Here is a 22302-nt window from a genome sequence, read left to right as displayed (position 1 = left end):
TCAAACCTGTTTCAACACCTGGAGATCAAAGCACTAAAGCGTTAAAAGACAAAGCCTTGAAGTGCTTGAAAGAAATAAACGTTAACACAAGAGACAGAGCTGGAGGTAGCAGAGATGAAGATGTTGAGGAGTGACCAGGATGGACATGATCAGGAATGAGTGTATCAGAGGGACAGCACATGTTAGATGTTTTGGAGATAAAGTCAGAGAGGCCAGACTGAGATGGTTTGGACATGTCCAGAGGACAGGTAGTGAATATATTAGCAGAAGGATGCTGAGTTTTGAACTGCCAGGCAAGAGGCCTAGAGGAAGACCAAAAGGAAGGTCCTGAAACTGTTGCCCCCGCAACCGGGCCCCAGATAAACGGTTGAAGATGGATGGATGGTGTCATAACTATTCCAACAATTGTCATGTTTTTGAGCAGAAAGTCCAAACAGCAGGAACAACACAGAGAACGGCAACAAATTCTGAATACATACAGTTCTGTTCATGTAGTCAGCTAAAAGAACTATCACTTCCCTAAAATTTCTTTTCCACTTGCTCTTTTGACAGGTGCCTTTTCCTTTAACTTTAGCTCATTTCCCAACCTCACTATTAGCTTTTTTTCTCCAGTTAGCCTGCTAACATTCATCAACGGCCTCTCAATGCCCGCCCAGCGCCATCCTAGATTTGCCAACATGAAGTCGTTACATCACCACGTTGATTTTTGACTATGTTTGGTGCGCTTGGTTTATAACACCAATACATTTGTTTTCATATGTTTGGTATGAAGTCTGATATTATTGTTTCATCGTGGAATTTCCACGGGTTCACGCTAGTTACTGTTATATTATTATTACTATTACTAATACAGTACATTATTATATGATTATATTGTAACTACCGGGAACCTGTGGAAATCCCACAATAAAGCAATAATATCCAACTTTGTTTTCTTTTTTTTCTTCGGCGTCTAAAGAAAACAAACCGCTGTGTCCAACAAAGCCGTAACGGTTCCGTGTGTGTGGGACTGACAAATGCGAAGACGGAGGCCGCTTCGGTGTTATGGTCCGACCATCCGGATAAACGCTGGATGTGTTCGGTCCCTGTGAATAAAGCATAGGGGTTCCCCACACGACAATGTGCGGTCTGTCACAATCAAAGAATATAAACCGCTATGTTGGAAGAAGCTGAAACGGCTCCATAAGTGAGAGACATGGACAAATGCGAAGACCGGAGCTAACTCGTGTTAGCAGCCCGAACTTCCGGGTAAATTCCGGAACCGTGACAGCGTGAGGTTTTCAAGTGAGCCTTTTCAAATATACAGGTGGGGATTACAGTCATATTACTATGAATATTATTTTATTACTATATCATAAATACTTGACCTTCTAGATTCAGTTATTAACTGTTTACTTTGATGCAGTTTTTTTTCATTTGTTTTGTTTTATTTACTGATTTATAATAAATCAGTAAATTTTGCATAGCGGGTCACGGGGAGCTGGAGCCTATCTCAGCTGGCATAGGGCGTGAGGCAGGGGACACTTCGGGCATTTTTAAACTTAACTCTGTTTATTATTATTGATTATTTGAAAACTTTGTTTACATTATTGTTTTGAGTAACCTTCTAAAGGGGGCGTGTTCTGTGTGATGTAACGTCAAAACGTATTACAGCACTGGAGCCCTTCTTTTTTTAACGCGCAGTCACTTTTTCCCGCCCGCGCGCCGTCTTCCGTCTTTACGGCTCTCAGATGGTCACGTGTCCGGAAGTGGTAGAGTTTTTCTGTTTGTGTCCAGTGACGGACCACCAGCCAACAGACCGAGGAGTTGGCAAACTTCGGCCGGGCTGGTGTGACGTGGGCCGGCGGGGTGACCCGGATCCCCGCGGCTGAGATATGGGCGTCCTGGCGACTGTCCGGAGGGAGTGGTTCATCATCGGGATCGTGCTGGTCATCCTGTCCGCCAAGCTGCAGCCGGATGTCGGCGTGAAAGGAGGTGAGTGAGTCGGAGTTCGGATCCGACCTCCGGGACAGAACCCGGTTCTCCAGAGCCACTGAAACGAACAGACATGATGTCGTTAAACCGGACTCACGGTCCGGGAAGAGACGGCCGTCTTTACCGGAGCGTTTACCGGGGACGTGACACCGAATGAGCTGTCAATAGAACCGGAGATGGTTACTTCCTCCTGGGGTTACTGTCAGAGAACATCAACCGTTTCTCTCTTCGGGCTGAACGTGAATTCGTGACCTTTTAACGTGACGTGGACAAAGTTTAGCCCGCGCGGACTGTGTTGAAGTTTGAATCGATGATAGATCGATTGATTATTGTTGTTACGGGGTGGGAAAATGTGGTGTTTTTGAGGTTTGGCTCACTGAGCCGGAGCCGAATGACACGTTGCATTCGGCAGAAACTCAAACGCACCTGAACACACCTCTCGGTGTGACGTCATTCATCATGTCTGTAGCGACCCACTCGTCTTTCCGCGTAGGGAGGGGGGTGGGCATCTGAACTGGCCCAGGTACCGTAGACTAGAACCCCCTTTGACAGGAAGCGAGGCTGGACGTGGATGTTCTCAGCGGGGATCAGAGAAACTCCTGCAGTGAGGATGCTGCCTTCAGGTGTACCTCGTAAACTCCCAACTACCTGCCGATTTTAACCCCATGTCTTCTGGGTTAGCTTCTGGTTTAAGGTTTGTCTAAAGTGGCTTGTTTTTGAGCTACAATGAAGTTGTCATCGTTCCTGAACACGTGTTAATTTCTGTTGCCATGGTTACTGTAGTAACTCCTCCCCTCCTCCTACAGGTCCACTCAAACCAGAGATCACCATTGCCTACGTCGCCGTCTCTCTGATCTTCTTCAACAGCGGCCTGTCGCTGAAAACAGAGGTGAGACGGTTTAGTTCATGATGAAGGAGAGCAAGGAGGTCAACCGGGTACTAAAGCGGGTAATAAAGTGGGTACTAAACCCTGCTCTCCACCTGCAGGAGCTGACCAGCGCGCTGCTCCACTTCCGGCTCCACCTGTTCGTTCAGTCCTTCACACTGGTCTTCTTCCCCCTCGCCCTCTGGCTGCTGCTCAGAGTGCTTGCTCTGACCACCATCGACCAATGGCTGCTCAGAGGGTGTGTGTATGCGTGCATGCGTGTGTGTCTGGCTGTACGAGAACAACCAGTTCAGTACACGAATCACACAAAGGAGGATTTTCACGCTCCGATGCGGAGACCCAATGTTTCCATTGTCTTTGAATGCAGCACGCCGGAATCACAAGTCATGATTGATGTTCTCACACTGAGGTCAATAAAGTTTTGTTTGAATGCTCTTCGGAGGCGGTGGAGGATGATGAGGAGGAGGAGGCGCAGTCATGTTGACCCATGTTGATGACTGCTATGTTGTTGTGGTTGCCTAGGTTACAGACGGTGGGCTGCATGCCCCCACCGGTGTCTTCTGCTGTCATCCTCACCAAGGCGGTCGGAGGTAACGAGGTAATGAACACACAGGCCACGCCCCCTGTTAACAGCAGTTGCCATGTCAACATGATGGTTGTGGAGGGAAAAGTGAGGGTGTTATGATGTCACCGCTGTTATGATGATGTCACTGCTGTAGTGATGACATCACTGCTGTGGAGATGATGTCACCACTGTGGTGATGGTGTCACTGCTGTTGTAATGACATCACCCCTGTGGAAATGATGTCATACACTTGCTAAGGTAGAGTCACCTGTCTCACCTGCTTTCAGGCTGCTGCCATCTTCAACTCGGCGTTTGGAAGCTTCCTGGTAAGATTTGAAACTCAGTTTCCCAGAATGCGTCTGCGGCGTGAGCCCAGTTTTAACCCCGCCCCTCCTCCTGCAGGGCATCATCGTGACTCCCGTCCTCCTGCTGATGTTTGTAAGTCAAGGGGGAGGGCTGACCTTTTGATTTGCTCGCAGCTCCTCCCTGAGGGGCAGGGCTCCTCCCTGCAGGGCGGGGCTAACTGACTGATGATGTCTTCACCTCCAGCTGGGCTCCTCCTCCTCCGTCCCCTTCACCTCCATCTTCTCGCAGCTCTTCATGACGGTGGTAGTTCCTCTCCTCCTCGGTCAGGTGGGTCTGGGGGCTTCTTGAGGTTCCCAAGCCCGACTGGACATGATGGTGTGTTCACTGTGTGCAGGTGTGCCGCCGGTTCCTCAAGGACGTCCTGGAGAGGCGGAAACTTCCGTTTGGTGCCATCAGCAGCGCCGTGCTGCTCCTGATCATCTACACCACCTTCTGTGACACCTTCAGCAACCCCCACATCGAGCTGGACCCCACCAGCCTGCTGCTGGTCATCCTCATCAGTCAGTGCACCAATCAGCTGAGCAGGAACATAAGCCACGCCTCTTTAGCCCATATGTTAGCCATGCCTCTTTAGCCTGTCTGTTAGCCATGCCTATTTAGCCGGTCTGGTGGCGCTGCTGTCGCTGATCCGTTTCTAAGGGAACAGAGTTTTGGTTGAGGTCAAGGTCCAGCTCGCTACGATAGCTTAGCACAAATAGCAGGAGTCCAGCGTAGATGACATCAATCTCAGACATGCTAGCAAGCTAGTTATGAACCATGTGGACCAATCATAGTGAAGCTTTTGTCACTGCCCCCCTCAGGTGGTTTCAGTTTAACTGGATGAGTCTAAATGTTGCCACCTAGTGGTTATTGATGGTACTGCTGCTGTGTGTGTCTGTGTGTGTGTGTGTGTGTGTGTCTGTCTGTCTGTCTGTGTGTGTGTGTGTGTGTGTGTGTGTGTGTGTGTGTGTGTGGTTTTCTCACACCATCGTCTCTTTACAGTCTTCTCCATCCAGGTGAGCTTCATGCTGCTCACCTTTGCTGTCTCCACCAGGTGAGGCTCCTCCTCTCCCTCCTCCCTCTCTGACTCCACCCCTTCATGTTAGGTTAACATGTTTGCAAACATGTTTTAGAGGTCTCATGACCCTCGTTTCTCTCTGCAGGTCCGGCTCAGGGTTCAGTCCAGCTGACACTGTCGCCATCATGTTCTGCTCCACACATAAGTCTCTGACGCTGGGTAGGAGTGATACACACACACAGACACATACACACACGCACACCTCTGACTCATTGTGCCGCTCTCACCAGGTATCCCCATGCTGAAGATCGTGTTTGCAGGCTACGAGCAGCTGTCCCTGATCTCGGTCCCCCTGCTGATATACCACCCAGCCCAGATCCTGCTAGGCTCGGTTCTGGTTCCCAGCATCCAGAGCTGGATGACAGCACAGCAGAAGGTACCGGAGCCCGCTAGCCGCCGGCACTAGCTGCTAGCCGTTGGCACTAACCGCCAGTGCTAACCGGGACGGCTGCATCCCAATACTAACCTCCTGTCTCCTCTCCTGCAGTCTAGTGTGTTGTTGAGATAGGGCCACATTCCAACAGTCTGTCTGAGTGAGTAAACAATAACAACAACAACCATCACTAGGGGGCCAATTCCTCCTCCCCAATCAGATCAGATCAATCATGTTCTACTTGGTTTCTCGTCCAATCAGCTGTTAGATGATTTGAGCTCATACGTCCACACACATCTGCATGCACATGCCCACATACAACACACCTGGATGAGGCATTCAGGTGCAGTGAGGAACAGGTCAGCGTTCGTGGTTACCTAAGGGACAATCGATGAGACAGAGTTCTGCTTCATGGATGAAGTCAAACCTCCAGCAGGTGGATCAGGTCCCCCATGATTCCACCATCAGCTCCCCGATAGGCCAGCCCTCATCATGTGACCAGAGTTCATTTTAGCTCAAGAAAGTGCATCCCTGGGACGCGCTTCAACAAACATTTGTGCATTCCAACATGATGTTTATGCATCCCTAAAGTAATAATATATGGTAGAAACCGTATACGCAAGGATTGAGTTTGCCAGTAGTACAATATAAAAACGAAACAAAGTGTTAATTTAATGATTTTATTTATGACATAACTCAGTAAAAAGGAAAAAACAGGAAAATTACATATTGTTTTTATCAAAATGTTACAGCCTTGGTGGTCATTCTTAAAAAAACACTTTAAAAAATAAAGATGTAATAGCATTTTCTTCCCTTTTGCTTTACACTCAATAGTTTTCTTTGCCTTTAGTTCATATATTCTCCTGTGGACACTGCACCAAACTGACAGAGCCTTCTGCACGCACATTTTTTGTATGATGCATTTTGTCTTGGATGCTGAAACTCGTATAACATCAAAATGCAATAGCAACTTCCGGGTTCAAAATTTAAGTGGAGAAATGGATAAATTGTGAATATTTTAGTTGAATGGAAGTGCGGTTTTTTCCAATGTTATATCGCGAAAAAGGTAGCATTGTCTGATGTCTGATGATCGTGCATTCTTGTCAAAAAATGTCCGTCAAAGACTCAAGGATGCACACAAACAAGAACACTGTGTGACCTCATGAAACCCCGCCCCTATTATCTGGATTGTTATTAGCCTGATATTCTAGATTTGACTTCAATAGGACTTTATCTCAGGTCGGTCTGGATTAGATCCAGAATTAGTACCGAATTAGAACTGCATCAGCGTATTAAAGGCTAAATCTGCCAATGTTCTGTTTGCTTCATAAATTACTTCTTTAGATTTAGAATTCTGAAACATTTTCTGTTGAGAAATTTTCTTCAGTAATTGATTTGATTCGTCAATTGACGGAAGAGATTTATTGATTGATTAATAATCACAAACCTGATTGATTATTAATTACAGACTTGATTCAGGTGCTAACTGCTGATCGAGCCCTTACGGATCAATAAATCTGTTGATGTGTTTACTTTGACAGACAGAAGTTGATCTAGTTCCAGCGTAGAAGTAAGGTACAGTCACAACTTCCTGTCGAACATCTTCCTCATCTTCAGTTCAGGGAAATCAAATTCTCATGTCGATGGTGGAAGTTCTTCCTCTTCCTTTTCCTCTTCCTGTCGGTTTCTTTCCTCACAGTCTGACACTTCCTGTTTTCCTATCCAGGTGGGGAAGCGATCGACTCTTCAGCCCATCTGACAAAGAGGAGGAAGTATACAGCCGACTGTGCCTTATCGCGACCAATCATCAGAGACCTCAGCTGGGGGGGGTGGGACCAGGCCCCGCCCCCATCTTTAAATATGGATAACTCAAGTTTCTATCGCTTGTTTTCTTTTTTTATATTTAAAAGAACTGTATTTTTATATGAAAAGACGAACATTTCTCTTGGGTTCTATTTATAATGACATGGGGCGTTTGTTTTGTTGACGGCACCTCCCAGCTGGAACAAGGAAGAGCTTCTGGGACCAAATCTTTTTATTTCTTTCCTCTTTTCTACCTTTTTCTTCTTCCCAGCCGCCACTGCCAAAAAAGACCTTATTTCTGTTTGTGATGAAGACGAGCGATGAAGCCGTCGATCTTGGCTGTGATTGGTCAGGGTTTTATCAAATGGGGGCTGGATTCCACCTGCTGGGGACCAGTTGTGGTTCTTCGGACCAAACGGACACCAGCATGAAAACTTTGCTCAGGGCAGGACTTCTGTTGGCCTTATTTCATGTATTTTATTACCTCCAGGGGTCAGGGGTCATCATCAGGTCCAGTCCTTCCACTTCCTTTAGCATCCCTAGAACATTTGTCAACATTTGACTTGACAATGCACCTGATTGGCTTATCAGTCTGTGACCAAAGCTCCTGCTTAAACCTGCAGTATTTCTGCTCAGTCTGGAGGGGGGGGGGGTGTTTCGCTGCATTCATCAGGTGTTAGAACTTCACCACAGGTTGTCACGACATCAGTATTCCCTATTGTATTTGAGGACCTAAAGACGAGCATAAACTCACGTGAGAGTAATGTTGTTTTGAAACGTCCGTCCTCATTAGGACTACATCCCCCTACATGAAGGCTCCCAACTAGAGCAGTCTGTCCGTTACCGTCGTTATTCGGGGGTCATTTTGAACCAGTTGTCGGGTGTTGGGTGGATCCTGACAGCCGACACGTTGCTCTGTTGGCCACCAGCCGACATGTTGCCCTGGCGCCTTCACCAGGCTGAAAACAGTGGTAGCACCAGAGGTCCAGGGGGGTTAATGAGTCTAAAAGGTTCATCCTCTGGGGTCTGAGGCTGCGTGAGCTGCTAATCGGAGGAGGTGCCCATCAACCTTATCATTTTACATTCCAGAACTTTCAGTCTGTAGGTGAACTGAACAGGTCGGTACGTTCTGTGGATGAAGGTGGCGTTTCTCCCCAGGGTCGCTTCGGACACAGGAAATAAAATATCATTCATTCGCTGTTTGCAGTGGGTTTGTTTCTCTATGGGGGCCAAGAGTCCATGGTCTGTTCCTGAAACCAAACCCGTGGGACCAAACTGAGTGGGACCGGTCCTCCTTACAAGATCCAATAAAGATGTTCACAATGTATAACGCTCAGTGCGATTTATTTCTAAGTTGGTTTGAGAACATGACAGAAGTAGTGATGATAATGGCCTCATTACAATGTTTATAGAATTCAGGTTTTCCTGAATTCAGACTCTGATACAATGTAAACAAGGATTTGATTCAGGTTTGAGTTTTTTAGTGTTAGCTGAAAATTATCCATCCTAAGAGAATGGATTGTATTTTTCGTCTCCTGAAAAGATGGTTCATCTTCTGAGGTTTTCAGGTGTGCACCATCTACGGAGAAATGTTCCAGGGCCAGAGGTTTGTGGGCGTGGACGTCTGGACCTGGTGGTGTTGATGGGAGTGGAGGATCCCCTGGACAGCATCAGGCATATCTGAAGGTACCCAGTCCTGAAGCTGCTTCTGAGCCAACGGATGGATGGACTGAAGCTGGTCTACTTTCCCAGAGCTGTATGACAGCTTAGCTAAATGGAAAGGCAAGCTATCATTTGGGGCGCCCCACAAAGAGGCTGCCCCCCACTCTACCTCCCCCTGCATGCCTATAGGCCCCATTGTATGTGTGTGTGAGTGTGCTACAGGGGCCTGTAAAAACTAACGTATGCATGAGTTTGAAGTACAGTATTTACTAACTGGAGTGTGCTCTTAATTTCCCTTCAAGGATCAGACTAGTATATAGTTTATTAAAAAAAAAAAAAAAGACGCTAGTTTCTTCAGCTAGTTACATAAACGATTAATAAGGTAGCTTCACTGGTAGCAGATGCTCACCACCAGGAGAGTGTCAGGAGGGTGGGTTAGTCTCCGGGCGATGCCAGGATGTCATACTCTGCCAGAAGGACCACACTGTTGTCTCGGATTCTCCGAACCCTCACCAGGTCTCCGCACTCCTGGACATGGATCAGCCCTCGCTCTCTTCCGTACTCCTGCTCCCGGTCGCTCAGCGTTACCTCTGTCCGTCGGCCACAGGTCTGCCGGTACATGTACCTTACACCGACCACCAGGAACATACCCAGGCCAGCCGAGCAGCCCAGAAGCATGCCCAGCTCCCAGGACGTATGTCTGGGGATGATGTTGGGATACTTACCTTCCCTGTCTGGAGTTCCAGAGGGACTGGAGGGATGTTTGGGTCCAGTGTTGATGATGGGAATCTTTGGTTTCACTGCATTAGCATGAACCACAGTTCTTGGTGTTGGTATGAGGTTTGGATCAGGATCAGGCGATGCAATGTGATCCTGGATGAGCAGCCTCTGGCCCACCGTTAGTGGTTGGGAACGCCCGGGGGTGGATGTGAGACGGGAAAAGAGAGAGCGGCGAGGAACGGCTGACGGTTCTAAGCGGTTGGATGTTGGTTGAGAGGATGCTACAGAAGAAGAAAAGGACGATGTTGAGGTAGAGATGGATGACAACGGATGAGATAAAGAAGAAGATAAATCAATGGAAAAGAAGAGGTTTAGAGAAATGGTGGAAGGTGAGGAGGAAAAGAAGGGAGCTGGTGCCGGGTAGTCGGAGGAGTTCTTGATGGGAATAGAGGGAGAGGTTCGGGAGGACTGGTCAGAGGGGAGCAGAGGAACGGAGGCTGGGGAAGGAAATGTGGGTTGGTTCTTTGTCGGGGCGGAAGGTGAAGTCGAGAAAGAGGATTGGTTGGAGGCCACGTTTGAACCTCTGGAGTGAGGAGGAGTGGTGGTACGAGGATGAACGAGGGAAGAGTCAGGAAAGGAATGAATGGATGCTGGAATGGAAGGAAAGGTGTAGGTTGTGGTTGGAGTTTGTAGGTCTTCACCCTCACTCAGGGAAGAGGTTTGTGTGAACGCTGGTTTGTTATGTGGTGGACCAGTTTGGAGGTGGGGCTGGGACCACGATCTGGGTGAGATACCCCGAGCCTTAGTTGGGGTGTCAGCCTGGATAAAGCCAGTGTGGAAAAAGGCAGAAGAAGGGAACAAAGGTTGAGGATAAGGAGGGACAGTTTGCCTTTGTCTAGCTTGGGTTTCTGATGGACCATACTTTGACAGGTTGTTGGACGGGACCTTCAGCTGGTTGAGAAAGACATCGATGGGGAGAGGCTGACCTTGACTGACAGATGAGGTTGAGTTGGAGTGACGATCAGGAGGTTTGTTTGATGAAGATGTCAAGTCCTGAATGGAGGGAAAGGTATGATGCAGAACTTTGTGGGACAGGGATAGAGGTCTGGGTGCAGAAGATGTAACCTGAAGAAAAGGCTTGTGTGATGGACTTTGGAGGGGCGGCAGGGACTGGCCTTCCATTCCCTCAGTGAATACAGTTGTTTGCAACTCATGTGGGCTCTTTCTCCGGGACTGGATCCTGAATGAACCAGTCTGGACCTGGGCTGATCCCATTGGGGTTTTGGATGTGGATGGTGCTGGTCTTGTACTGTGGAAGTGTAGACCTGAGGTGGTGACTTGATGATTGAAGGTGGTGTCTTTTGTTTCAGGACCAGTGTGTGGATGTGGGTCCTTAAGGTTTACCTTTCCTTCGTTTCCATTCAGTCCAGCATCAGGAAGGGGACCAAAGAGAACTGGACCGGTTGAGTTTCGACCTGTGACTTTGAACAAGTGAATAACAGGAGCTTTGATTCTCTCTGTTTCAGACGAGTTCTTGGGGTCCTTCACATGGGTATCAGAGCTTCCTGAGACAGTGCCTACATCTGTGGATCCACCAAAGTAGGATCTTGAAGGGATGTAGGTGTCAGTCTCACTTCTTCTGGTACCAACATCCTCGTCATTGACTGCCTGATTTTTCTTCAGGTTATCTTCAAGGACAGTTCTAAAACTGTCCAGGACTGAATGTCGAACTCCCTTGGGGGTGTATGTTTTGATTCCTTTGTGTGTCGTTGGAAGCCTCGGCTTTGTTCTTGGCCCGGGTGTGGCCATCGCTTGTTGGGTGGATGTTCGACGGATGCTGACATCTGTGCAACAGAGAGAACTAGGAATGTCAGACTTCGGAAGTGGGAATGTTCCCAGTATCCAACCTGGACCGGTTTCTCTTCTGGTTCATCAGATGTTTTCAAATGAATGTGTGTCGGTACCTGCTAGAGTAGTGACTTCCTCCTGCAGCAAAAAAAGCGAGTGCAATCTCGAACTCCCACTCCAAGGACTACGACTCCCATCAAGCACCAGGGTCGACTCGATGCCTGCCCAGTACACAAAGTAGGACTGGACCACCGTAATGCTGGAAGGAAAGACAGATAGCTCAGGTTCAGACGGGGTTCCTCATGACATTTAGGGGACCATATACTCACTAGAACCTGATGGCCCCCATGGGGGCATCGGGGGCCTTCCACACGAACGACAGGTTCCTCTTCAGCTGTTTGTCGGTGTGGGTCAGGGTGTCGTCTGCCAAGAGACAGCGTAGGGTATGCGTACCAGGAGGAGTCAGAGTCCAGGACCCGCCCACCAGCATCGGGCCCAGGTTCATGGACTCAATGGTGCCTTCTGCTCCAGTCCTGGCCTTGACTCTGCCTCCAGTTCTGCCCAGAGCCATGTCCACGGCGCGAGCCTGGAGCAGGAAACCCATGAAGTCCCGAGAGCTTCGGACGGTTACTGAAGGGGTAACGGGAGGACTAGTTAAACCTGAACACCTGGGAGGACTAGTTAAACCCGACCACATGGGAGGAGTAGTGAAACTCGAACACAGGGGAGGACTAGTTAAACCTGACCACATGGTAGGACTAGTTATACCCGAACACCTGTGAGTATCAGTTAAATCCAAACACATGGGAGGACTAGTTAAGCCTGAGAACACGGGAGGACTAGTTAAACCCGAACACACAGGAAGACTAGTTAAACCCAAGCATACAGGAAGACTAGTTAAACCTGAGCACACGGGAGGACTAGTTAAACTCAAACATGCAGGAGGACTAGTTAAACCCAAGCACACAGGAGTACTAGTTAAACCCGAACCCACAGGAGGACTAGATAAACCTGACCACACGGCAGTACTAGTTAAACCAACTGTCTCAGTGTCACACTGGTGTTTATATCTCACCGACCAATCAGAACCATGACTGTCAAGACTGAAGCCACAACTGAATTTAGCTTGTTAGCGGGGTGCTAGCAAAATACAACAAATTAGCATTCTGCTATCAGGCACTGTTTGGTCTCATTGTACCCCAAAAGAGATGAAATCAACATTTAGCATGTTAGCAAGCTTGCATATTAGTGCTCCTGTTTGTGGGTCAGACTTAGAAACCTGATCTGGTCTCTCCTGACATTTGTTCATGGCGGATGGAGTGGTTCTTCTGGGCTTGCTGGCGGTCTAGAGGTCTTACCCGTCACCAGCTGTCCGGGCAGGTAGGAGGACGCCGATGCACTCAGGGTGACAGGACTCCGCCGGGGGTCCAGGGGCTGAGCCCGAATGTGGGTGGGGATCATTCCTTGACAGGAAGCATGGCCGGCGCCGCTGGAGAAGCTCCGAGTGGGTGGAACCAGCAGTACCAGAGACAGAACCAGAGACAGAACCAAACAGAGGCTGGTCCACATGATTGGCCGTTGTCACCAGTGCTCGCTCAAGTTCAGTCCTCCTTCAGTGTCTTGGAGTCTTTAGCCCCACAAACGGGTCAGAGTGTTCAGGTCGGTCCACTGGCAGAGGGAGGGGCTGTCCAGGATGTGGGGGGCCTGGCGGAGGAAGGGGGCTGGGCAAAGGGTGGGGTGTGGATCCAGAGCGAGTAGAGCTGTGGGAGTGTCCCGCTCTAAGGGTTAGGGTTAGAGTTAGCTAAACTAGTCTCTTCTTCACGTGTTTTAAACTAGTCTCTTCTTCAAGTGTTTTAAAGTAGTCTCTTTTTCCTCAGCTTTAAACTAGTCTCTGTTAGTAATGATGTGTGTTACTTCCTCATCAGTGTGAAACCCTCTCCTCCAATCAGAGAGCAGCTGCTAGCCTTTAAGGCAGCGTGGGGTGGGGGGATCCTGGAGGGCGTGGCAGCAGCTGGTGTACATCCTGTTAGGGTGGGGTGGGGTTGTGACCCCATAGCCCTCTTCCCTAGAGACGGTGTGAACATGATGCCGTCACAGAGCTTCAGACCAATCTTCAGAAGTGTTAACGGGTTCCTTGACCGACCAGAACTTCATACTCACTTGGGTTCTGTTTATGAGCTTCCTCTGTGAACAAGGCTCTGACATTTCTCAGGCCCCTGAACACCTCTTCCAGAATAAACCCGTCTGTCGGAGAACCAAGTCAGGACCCGACCTGATTTCATCACTTCCTGTTTTTGCTGATGAAGATCCTGCCAACAGTTTGGTGTCAAAGCCCTGGCGCCACAGATCTATCCCATTTCCATGGTAACCTGTTAAACATTCCCCAGACATGTCCCCCTATACAGTATTGATTATTTCTTTATCTGTTTGTTTATTTATTTATTCATAATAACAATACAATGAGCTCTAACTCATTTCCGTTCTTTACATTCAGATCTTTTGTTTCCCATCGTCTAACCGACACAACCAATCAGAGAATAGGAGGAACCAGAGAGGGCGAGGCCTGCATGACACTCAAACCTGCCAAACTGGGGTTAAACGAACAGAGCGCCCCCGGTGGAGACTGGGGGCGTATGGTTCTGGTGTGGCGGTTGAACCATGAAGTCTCCAAGTGCACCTATGTTTGATTGGTTCAGAAGCATCACCTCCAACCTAGTAATGCAGGATGTGATGCTTAGATGCTAATGTTGCTAATCGACTTGAATGAGCAGTGGGTGTGGCTAAAAGTGTAAACAGTGCGAGACCACAAACTATGAATCGTTTGTGTGTGTCAAAGAGTGTTGTGCCCCCACGTGTCGTGTCATGCTAGACGCAATGCTAACTGTTAGCAACTAACAGGGTTGACCACCGCTGTGTCCATTTTGGCGCCAACGCCATGGGTTCACCTCGGTTTATAGCGGCGCCGCTGAAAAACTAAAATCCTGTGAAAACGTGTAATTGATGACAACACACCCACACATGCTAGCATGCTAACACTGTAACATGCTAACAGCACTGATCTTTAACGGTGAGCACGCCGCCTACCGGCCAAGCGAGCGCATCGCGGATCCAACGAGAAAGTTTTTTTGTTTTTTTGTTTAAAGGAAACATATTTTTGTTTACCATTATGACGTCATTTTCTGAGGTGTAAACAAACATGTTTTTGTTGGCGCTGTTTTTTAAACTGTTTAAACCGTTCAACGGTCAATCATGTCCGCTCCTTCCGGTACGACAGACCGGCTCCCCACCGGCGTCTCTCTCCGGTTTTCACTGTTTCACCCACGAGCACAGGCGCGTGCGCGCGGGTTCACGCGTGTCCCGCCTGTGCTCCGATCCGGCGCGTGGACGGAGACACACTGCATCTCGCGGGGAGGCTGACACCTCCATCTGCCCTGCCCGGTGACCGACCCGTCGTCCTCCGCTGAGGGTTCGGGGAAAAACGGACCGTGTCCTTCCACGACGAAACCGGAGGGCTCGCGGGATACCGTGACAAAAGAAGAGGAAATTTAACCGGGAACCGATCGGTGGTCTATATTTAGCCCGTGCCCCGGACTGCACCACCGACGCCACCTGCCCTCCCGGTACCGGTAAGTGACGGAGACGAGCCGGGCGCGGGTCAGCGCCGCGTGGGTTCGCGTTCGGGGTGTCCGGTTACCGACGCGAGCTGACCTGTGAAAATGACTTCTGAGGTCTCGTGAGGTCGTTCAGCCATGTTGCGGGAGAGGTGCGGTGGGAGGGCAGGGGAGGGGGGGGGGGGTACCGACTGGGCTCTTGACACCTGCCCCCGTTCCCGGTAGGAAACGGAAAGGATCCGTTACGACGTGTGTGACGAGCCCCGCAGCCATCCCGCACCGGGAGTGACTTTGTGACCGATCCGTTCAGCCATGTTGCGGGGGGGAGGGAGACGGAACAGCTCCCGGCGGGGTTCTGAGGGGTTTGACACCGACCGGCGAGGGGGAAGGGGAGGGAGGGGTGGAAGAACCGCTGCCCGGTTCTCCGGTCGGATGCAGCGGGAGGGGGAGGCCAGTCACCGGACCGGTACCGGACGGACCGGGGAGCCGCCGGTGCCTCCGGGCTCCGGTCGATTTAAACTGATTGGAACGGAAAAAGCGGGACGTACGATTCCTGATTCCATTGTTTGTTCGAATATTAACGGAAAGACATTATCGGTTGATTTCCGTTCATCTTTGATCAGCCCGACCCGCGTCACGTGACAAGCATTCTGATCAAACGTCATTTCTGTCCGCTGCTGATCAATAAGTGATGAGGAGGAGCAGCTGGGGGTTATTGATGAGAATTGATCAGCTGATTGGTTGTGGAGGGAAGGTCAGGGCAGGAGACAGAGGCCCGTTGCCATGGCGATAACAGGATGATTTATCTCTGATTGTTGGACCGGAGCTTCAATAATTTATTCCTTCACAGATTGTTCATATTCCTCCTCTTCCTCCCTCCTTCTTCTCTTTCACCTCCTCTCCCTCTATCCGCCCCGCTTCTCTCTGGGGCAACGGCAGCCCCCCCCTTCCTCCTTCTCCTCTTCCTCTTCCTCTTCCTCTTCCTCCTCCTCCTCTTCTTCCTCGTCCTCGTCCTCCTCCTCCTCTTCGTCCTCCTCCTCTTCTTCCTCCCCACCCACCTCCTCCTCCTTCGTTTCCCATCATGCTCTCCTCACCTCCATGTGTTCCAGTGCTGTTGTCTTATTTTAGCCTGGCTGCCTTCCTCCTCCTCCTCTTCCTCATCCCTCTCTTTCTTCCTCCTCTCTTCTGACTCTTCTTCCTCACACACACCATAAGATGAAGAGTGTGTTGCAGCCTCCCTCTGATGCAGCCCAGCAACTCACACACTCTGCAAACACACAGACACACACCGACAGGGAGGCGGACTATCCAGACGCCACGGGTTCGAGTCCCTTCCCATCAGCCACCTCTCTGTTCAGCCCCGATGTCAGCAGCAAGATGGCGTCTGACCTCCTCATCAGGCTGTCAGGTAACACACACACACAAACACGTACACACACACACACCCACACATACACCCCCCCCCCCGCCCAGACACAGGTACACACACACAGACATGCACAGACACACACACACACACGTACACACACATCCATAACCCCCCCCAGACACCAGGGGTATGATGATGTCATCGATCAAAACTGTGATGATGTCATTAAGGGGGGAGTGTATACGAATTTTGTTCTCGTGATGACTTCACACACATTTGTTCAGGACTTTACTACTGAAGCTAAGCTAACCCTACAACAAAAGAAATACTCCGGTGTCCACAGACTTTTGGCCACATAGTATGACGACACCAGTCAGCTGTAGTCTCTCTCCCTCTCTCTCTCCCTCTCTCTCTCTCTCTCTCTCTCTCTCTCTCTCTCTCTCTCTCTCTCTCTCTCTCTCTCTCTCTCTCTCTCTCTCTCTCTCTCTCTCTCTCTCTCTCTTTATCTCAGAGGCGACCCAGAAGGCCCCGATGCATCCTGGGAGGCTGGAAGAGGCAGAGCCTCAGAGGCTGAAGGTGCGTGGGGGCCAGCAGCACGAACCGGGTCTGGCCCTCTCGCCGGACGGCCCCGGGGCGAGTCCTGAGCCGCCGTCGCTGTCGCACACGCCGGACGGCGACAGCGCCGACACGCTGGCGTCGGACATGCTAAGGAAGCTGGCAGGTGTGTCCTCAGGGGGCGTGGTCACCATCAGGTCTGTCCTCAGGGGGCGAGGCTCTAACTCAGGTGTGTCCACACGGGGCGGGGCTCTAACTGAGACCATCTCAGGTGTGTCCTCAGGGGGCGGGGCTCTAACTGAAACCACCCCAGGTGTGTCCTCAGGGGCGGGGCTCCAACTGAGAACACCTCACATGTGTCCTCAGGAGGCGGGGCTATAACTGAAACCACCTCAGGTGGGTCCTCCGGGCGCGGGGCTCTAACTGAGACCACCTCTGGTGTGTCCTCAAGGGCGGTGCTCTAACTGAGACCACCTCAGGTGTGTCCTCAGGGGTGGTGCTCTAAATGAGACAACCTCAGGTGTGTGCTCAGGGGTGGTGCTCTAAATGAGACAACCTCAGGTGTGTGCTCAGGGGGCGGGGCTCTAACTGAGACCACCCCAGGTGTGTCCTCAGGGGGCGGGGCTCTAACTGAGACCACCCCAGGTGTGTCCTCAAGGGGCGGGGCTCTAACTGAGACCACCTCAGGTGTGTCCTCAGGGGGCAGGGCTCCAACTGAGAACACCTCACGTGTGTCGTCAGGAGGCGTGGCTATAACTGAGAACCTCGGGTGTGTCCTCAGGGGGCGGGGCTCCAACTGAAACCACCTCAGGTGGGTCCTCAGGGGGCGGGACTATAACTGAGAACACCTCAGGTGTGTTCTCAGGGGCGGGGCTCTGACTGAGAACACCTCAGGGGTGTCCTCAGGGGCTCGGGTTCTAACTGAGACTTTCATCAGGCTTTGCACCACACTGACTCATTTCCAACCAATCACAGAGCTCCAGGAAGTGAGCAGTCATGGAGTAAAGATCAAAGAAGAAGAGGTGCTGATGGAAGTGGACTGTTTGGCTGCCTCTCAGCCGATCACAGCAGAGATGACCCCGCAGGCTCTGTCCTTTGCCATTAAAACAGAAGACCAGGATCTCTGTGGAAACGAGACAGACGCGCAGCGCCTCAGCGGCGTGAAAGTCGACGACCCGTTCTACCTCAGAGGCTCTGCCCCAAACCAGTGCAGAGTGAAGAGAGAGGACCCACCTCCGGGAGCCAGGGTGGAGGCGGAGCATCCTCCAGAAGCAAGGGTGGAGGCGGAGCCTCCTCCAGGAGCCAGGGTGGAGGCGGAGCCTCCTCCAGGAGCCAAGGTGGAGGAGCAGTACCTGAGAGCCGTCCTGTGGCAGGACATGTCCCTGAACCTGGCCTCCACCCTGCTGCACCAGCTGTCAGGTAACACACACACACACACACACACACACACACACACACACAGACACACACACACATATATTCATTTTGTATCTAATAAAATTTCTTCTTCTTTTAATTAATGTTGAACGTTGTTGTATTGCTATGGAAACCAGTTAAAACAAGTGAAAATGTGCAAGTAAAGCACAATAACTGAGAGAAACATGAACAATTATGGGATGTCACACTGTATTTAGCGTTTGTCAAAAACAAACATAAATAAGCGTCCAATAGGAGCTGTTTACTGTTCATTGATCGATCGGTCTGAACCTGTCTCTGCAGAGAGGGCCAGTCGATCCACCGGGCGGCTTCTGGAGGGGTCGGCTCCGCCCATCACCAGCAGGTGAGGTCACACTTCCTATTATCGCTGGGTGATGTCATGAGCTTTTACCTGATTGGCTGGGACTTTGTCTCCTGTCTGCAGTCCTGTCCCAAAGCTGAATGTGGACAAGCAGCGATCATCCCCACTCCAGATCTCCCATGAAGCCCCACAGGGTGACACTAACTCCCACACACACACGCATGCACGCACAAACACACACGCACACACACACACAGACACACACACACGCTCACGCTGTAATTGGCTGGCTTGTGTTGAACCACAGCCACTGACAGCTGTTTGTTTTTCCTGCAGAGCCCAGAAGCGTCAGCAGAGATCAAACCTCCTACTTCCACAGGTGAGTGGGGACCAGGTGTCTCTGGAGGCAGACCAAGAAGGTGACCCCTCCTCTAGGTGGCCCAGGGGGAGGAACCAGTCCATGTTCACGTCGGGTTCTTGTCTCACCTGTCTCAGGTGTCACGTGTGCGGCTTTGAGACGGACGGGCCCACCCTCTTTCACAGTCACATGACAGAACACCGTCAATGGGAGCGTGGCTCCTTCTCGCTGCGCTGCTGCTTGTGTGACCACTCGACCAATCAGGAAGCAGAGATGAGAGCTCATGCTCACACACACCTGCAGGGGGGCGTTGGCGCAGATGTGAGGTTCGTGACGTGTGCATGTCATTGGATGGATGGATGGGTGTGGCCACCTCTCATCGCAGCGTCCTATTGGTCGCTGTGAGTCACATGTAATCTAGGGAGAGTCAGGGTGAGGAAGAGTAGGGTCGTAAACATTTAAGCCGTATTTCTCAAAGAATCGAAGAGACGCAACTCAGAACCTGCTGGTGAGCATGAAAAGGTGCTCCACAGGGATTCGCCCCAGGACCCCCATTGGTTCAAATCCCATAGAAAAATATGGCACAGAGCCAGGAAGCAGCTGACACATTTGTCCCACGCCCACCTTAGTATCCAACTGGTCGCTGTTTGGTAGGACCAGTAGGTCCAGTAGAAACAGGATGAAGTTCTGGTCGGGTTCTGGACCTGATGTGGTTTTAATCCTGGTGTGTGTGTGCGTGGGTATGTGTGCGTGTGTGTGTGTATATATGACCCCTAGATGCCCCGTCACTCCTCCCGCCTCCTCCTCCAGCAGCCCACTATCGGTTGCCTTGGCAACCCAGCTGGAGAGCAGCACCTCCGAGCATCGCTGCCGCATCTGCCAGAGGTCGTTTCCAGGGCAACAGGAACTTCTGGTTCACTTCCAGGGTCATCGCCAGGGCAACCAGTACCGGTGTGACCGATGCGGTCACCTGACACGAACAGCCAACAAGCTGGTGGAGCACGTTCGCGTGCACACGGGGGAGCGGCCGTTCACGTGCGACCTTTGCCCTTACAGTGCCAAGAGGCGGGACAGTCTGCGCCTGCACTGCAAGGTCAAGCACGCCGGTGACGTTCACACGCACCGCTCCTACGTACACACGCACCGCTCCTACGTGCACACCGACAGCCAGCGCTCACACACACACCTGCAGCGGCTGCACACGCCCCCGGCCATGCCCACCACCCCCCTTCATCCGTCACTGTCCGACCAGACGGGATGGAGGGATCTGTCTCCCCTCCTCCCCATCAGCACGCTCATCAGTCTGAAGCCACGCTGCCCTTCCTCTTCCTCCTCCTCTCCCTCCTCTTCCTCCTCGACCAAACACTCCTTTCTCAGCTACCTTGGTCTGACAACTTCTTTGTAAATCCTCCCCCCTCAACCCTCTAACAGTGATGGATGTGAAGCGCTGTGAGACCGCCTCCAGGGGGACGTCCCTCAGTTCCTGCTTTGACTCTGAGTGAGGAAGGTTCTGACTCGTTGCATCATGCTCGTGACTCGCGTTGCCTGCTTTTAGCGTACTTGTACTCCCTGAACTGCTAGCTGTTTAGCTGTTTAGCTGTGTGACATATTTACTGCCTGTCTCCAGAATCCTTCTCACCCATTTCAGTTTTTGTTTTGCTCTGTACGGCCACAGCTCTGCTCGCTTTTCCTCAAGTTAAATGCTAACATTAGCATGCTAACATCTTTGTAGCATTGCTGGTTTGGTCGTCATCTCCACGCCCAGCAGGAAGCCGTTCACCGGACAACACGCTACAAACGTGAGGAAGTTTTAAAATGAAATTGGATATTTTTAATCTGAAATCTTTTTTTTTTTAAAAACCCTGTCTTTCATCCAGTGGCATTTGCGCTGCGCTGCCATCTAGTGGTTCGGCAGGCAAACAAAAGCGATCCAGTCATTTGTTTGGATGACAGAACGTCTGTGAAATACAAAGGGAAATTGTTCCACATCTGTTGTCATGGTAACGGAAGTTGACTATCTTACGCCTGTCCGTGTGTCCACGTTAATGACGTGCGCTCAGCTGCCTTGTTAGCATAACATTATTAGCTGGAAACAGCAGGAAGTGACTTAACCATCAACCAACAGAAATTCTGCTGGCATCACATTTCTCTCCTGTTGAACCAATGACTGTCTCTGATTCAGACTCCGCCCTCATGGACATGTGACCCCGCATCCAGTGGCACCTCATGTCACATCAGGACCTGGACTGGTTCACCGTGTGAACCTGGACTGGCTGCACCTGTTGGATGTGTAGAACCCAGAACATCCTGTCGATGACATCATCGACAGATGACGGTTCTGACGGGTTCCTGATTGGACCTCATTCTTGTCTAGAAACATCGGACGAATAACAAGACACACCTGGATGCAAGAGGCTTTCCCTCGTGGGGGGGGGGTGAGACACGCCCACCCCCACATACTTTTCATCTTGTCTTTGAACTTTTTATTGCTGATGACTTTTGTTTGTGGTGATGAAAAGCACTTTATGACCAGAGGCTGAGACGCATCAATGTGAGGAGGTTTAGCTCCGCCCACCAGCTGCTCACGGACTGATTGATTCGTTCTCCTCAGTCCTCTGACGTCTCTTTGTTCCTGGAGGACAGTAATGGTGTTTGTAATGTTTGTGTTGTACATTATGAAATATTTGTGTTGACATGACGACATTCCTGTGAGTCTGAGGATCAAGTTTTAACGTTGCACTACGTAGAGATAAAGGACGGAAATTATGTCACTTCCCGTTCATATGGGTGGCGTTGGGAGTGACCCCGCCCTCTTTGGGGTCATTTTACTTTGGTAGACGAAAGACTAAAGTTTAAACTGGTCTCCAGGAGGTGTAGAAACACCAACTGAAATGTGATGCACAGAGAGATGTTAGCTAACAAAAGCTAAAGCATGGCCGAACAGCAAAAGGTGATGCTGACAGTGTTGTTAGCATGTAAGCAGGGAGCTAGCATTAGACTGTCCTCAGCTCCATCATTCAGGGTTTTAATGCTCGGGGCTAACCCTAACAGGTTGTCACCAGGCTAGCATGTTAGCATTTATTTGAGTCTGTGCTCCTTTCCTGATGTTCTTGGACTTCCTGTCTGTCTGGTCAGATGATCTATGATTAAAAAAGTTCTAATCACAAAATCACACGAAGAAGCATGAAGCTGATCATCACAGACTGTTTCCTCCAAAACCTTGATTTTCATTTCCTGTTTCCTGTTCCTGTTTGAAACGATCAATAAAGTTTGATTTGATCCAACTCACACCTCGCCGTTACTCACCATTGCTCACCGCTACCCACCGTTATTCATCGTTTCTGCTACTCATGTTGCTAACGTTACTCACCGTTACAATTACTCATCACACCGAGAGCCTTGTGAGATGCAAACCTG

General features: G+C 50.5%; 3 protein-coding genes across 8 annotated transcripts; 2 read left to right on the top strand and 1 right to left on the bottom strand.

Moving 5' to 3' along the window:
• Nucleotides 1–1616: 1616 nt before the first annotated feature.
• Nucleotides 1617–7087, top strand: slc10a7 (solute carrier family 10 member 7). Of its 3 annotated transcripts, XR_011034412.1 has the most exons (14): nucleotides 1617–1974; nucleotides 2781–2863; nucleotides 2962–3098; nucleotides 3383–3458; nucleotides 3713–3751; nucleotides 3828–3863; nucleotides 3975–4058; nucleotides 4126–4291; nucleotides 4773–4824; nucleotides 4934–5007; nucleotides 5079–5224; nucleotides 5336–5381; nucleotides 6763–6796; nucleotides 6948–7067. XR_011034412.1 is itself a non-coding variant. In XM_068308152.1 (13 exons), exons 1-12 carry the CDS (start codon nucleotides 1875–1877, stop codon nucleotides 5354–5356), a joined length of 1014 nt encoding a protein of 337 aa, XP_068164253.1. In that variant the 5' UTR covers nucleotides 1617–1874; the 3' UTR covers nucleotides 5357–5381; nucleotides 6948–7046. The 3 variants fall into 3 exon arrangements, 2 of the variants coding, with proteins under 2 accessions (XP_068164253.1, XP_068164252.1); XM_068308152.1 differs by lacking the exon at nucleotides 6763–6796 and having other exon boundaries at nucleotides 6948–7046; XM_068308151.1 differs by lacking the exons at nucleotides 5336–5381; nucleotides 6763–6796 and having other exon boundaries at nucleotides 1623–1974; nucleotides 6948–7087.
• Nucleotides 7088–8730: 1643 nt separating this feature from the next.
• Nucleotides 8731–12972, bottom strand: LOC137590502 (mucin-2-like). 2 transcript variants are annotated; one of them, XM_068308147.1, is made up of 5 exons: nucleotides 12613–12972; nucleotides 11584–11884; nucleotides 11371–11513; nucleotides 9096–11250; nucleotides 8731–8794 (listed from the first exon to the last, which is right to left on the bottom strand). In XM_068308147.1, the coding sequence occupies exons 1-4, from the start codon at nucleotides 12821–12823 to the stop codon at nucleotides 9122–9124; spliced, it is 2784 nt and encodes a 927-aa protein (XP_068164248.1). In that variant the 5' UTR covers nucleotides 12824–12972; the 3' UTR covers nucleotides 8731–8794; nucleotides 9096–9121. The 2 variants fall into 2 exon arrangements, with proteins under 2 accessions (XP_068164248.1, XP_068164247.1); XM_068308146.1 differs by lacking the exon at nucleotides 8731–8794 and having other exon boundaries at nucleotides 9015–11250.
• Nucleotides 12973–14645: 1673 nt separating this feature from the next.
• Nucleotides 14646–22123, top strand: LOC137590651 (zinc finger protein 827-like). Of its 3 annotated transcripts, none has more exons than XM_068308356.1 (9): nucleotides 14646–14880; nucleotides 16147–16273; nucleotides 16746–16955; nucleotides 17765–18208; nucleotides 18509–18569; nucleotides 18651–18721; nucleotides 18864–18906; nucleotides 19023–19211; nucleotides 19663–22123. In XM_068308356.1, exons 2-9 carry the CDS (start codon nucleotides 16243–16245, stop codon nucleotides 20288–20290), a joined length of 1677 nt encoding a protein of 558 aa, XP_068164457.1. In that variant the 5' UTR covers nucleotides 14646–14880; nucleotides 16147–16242; the 3' UTR covers nucleotides 20291–22123. The 3 variants fall into 3 exon arrangements, with proteins under 3 accessions (XP_068164457.1, XP_068164456.1, XP_068164455.1); XM_068308355.1 differs by having other exon boundaries at nucleotides 16081–16273; XM_068308354.1 differs by lacking the exon at nucleotides 14646–14880 and having other exon boundaries at nucleotides 16018–16273.
• The last annotated feature ends 179 nt before the right edge of the window (nucleotides 22124–22302 follow it).

The sequence above is a fragment of the Antennarius striatus genome, chromosome 23, assembly GCF_040054535.1.
Source record: "Antennarius striatus isolate MH-2024 chromosome 23, ASM4005453v1, whole genome shotgun sequence".
NCBI classification, from domain to species: domain Eukaryota; kingdom Metazoa; phylum Chordata; class Actinopteri; order Lophiiformes; family Antennariidae; genus Antennarius; species Antennarius striatus.
This window is presented reverse-complemented; position numbering and strand designations above follow the sequence as displayed.

Bases quoted from the DNA above. Each gene is read 5' to 3' on its own strand.
- LOC137590651 (XM_068308355.1), top strand. From the start codon at position 16,081: ATGAAGAGTGTGTTGCAGCCTCCCTCTGATGCAGCCCAGCAACTCACA. The intron at 16,274-16,745 runs GTAACACACACA...TCTTTATCTCAG, and splicing joins CCTCCTCATCAGGCTGTCAG to AGGCGACCCAGAAGGCCCCG. The intron at 18,907-19,022 runs GTGAGTGGGGAC...CACCTGTCTCAG, and splicing joins CAAACCTCCTACTTCCACAG to GTGTCACGTGTGCGGCTTTG.
- LOC137590502 (XM_068308147.1), bottom strand. From the start codon at position 12,823: ATGTGGACCAGCCTCTGTTTGGTTCTGTCTCTGGTTCTGTCTCTGGTA. The intron at 11,514-11,583 runs GTGAGTATATGG...CTTTCCTTCCAG, and splicing joins ATGGGGGCCATCAGGTTCTA to CATTACGGTGGTCCAGTCCT. The intron at 11,251-11,370 runs GTACCGACACAC...TCTGTTGCACAG, and splicing joins GGAAGTCACTACTCTAGCAG to ATGTCAGCATCCGTCGAACA.
- slc10a7 (XM_068308151.1), top strand. From the start codon at position 1,875: ATGGGCGTCCTGGCGACTGTCCGGAGGGAGTGGTTCATCATCGGGATC. The intron at 3,459-3,712 runs GTAATGAACACA...ACCTGCTTTCAG, and splicing joins AGGCGGTCGGAGGTAACGAG to GCTGCTGCCATCTTCAACTC. The intron at 3,864-3,974 runs GTAAGTCAAGGG...CTTCACCTCCAG, and splicing joins CCGTCCTCCTGCTGATGTTT to CTGGGCTCCTCCTCCTCCGT.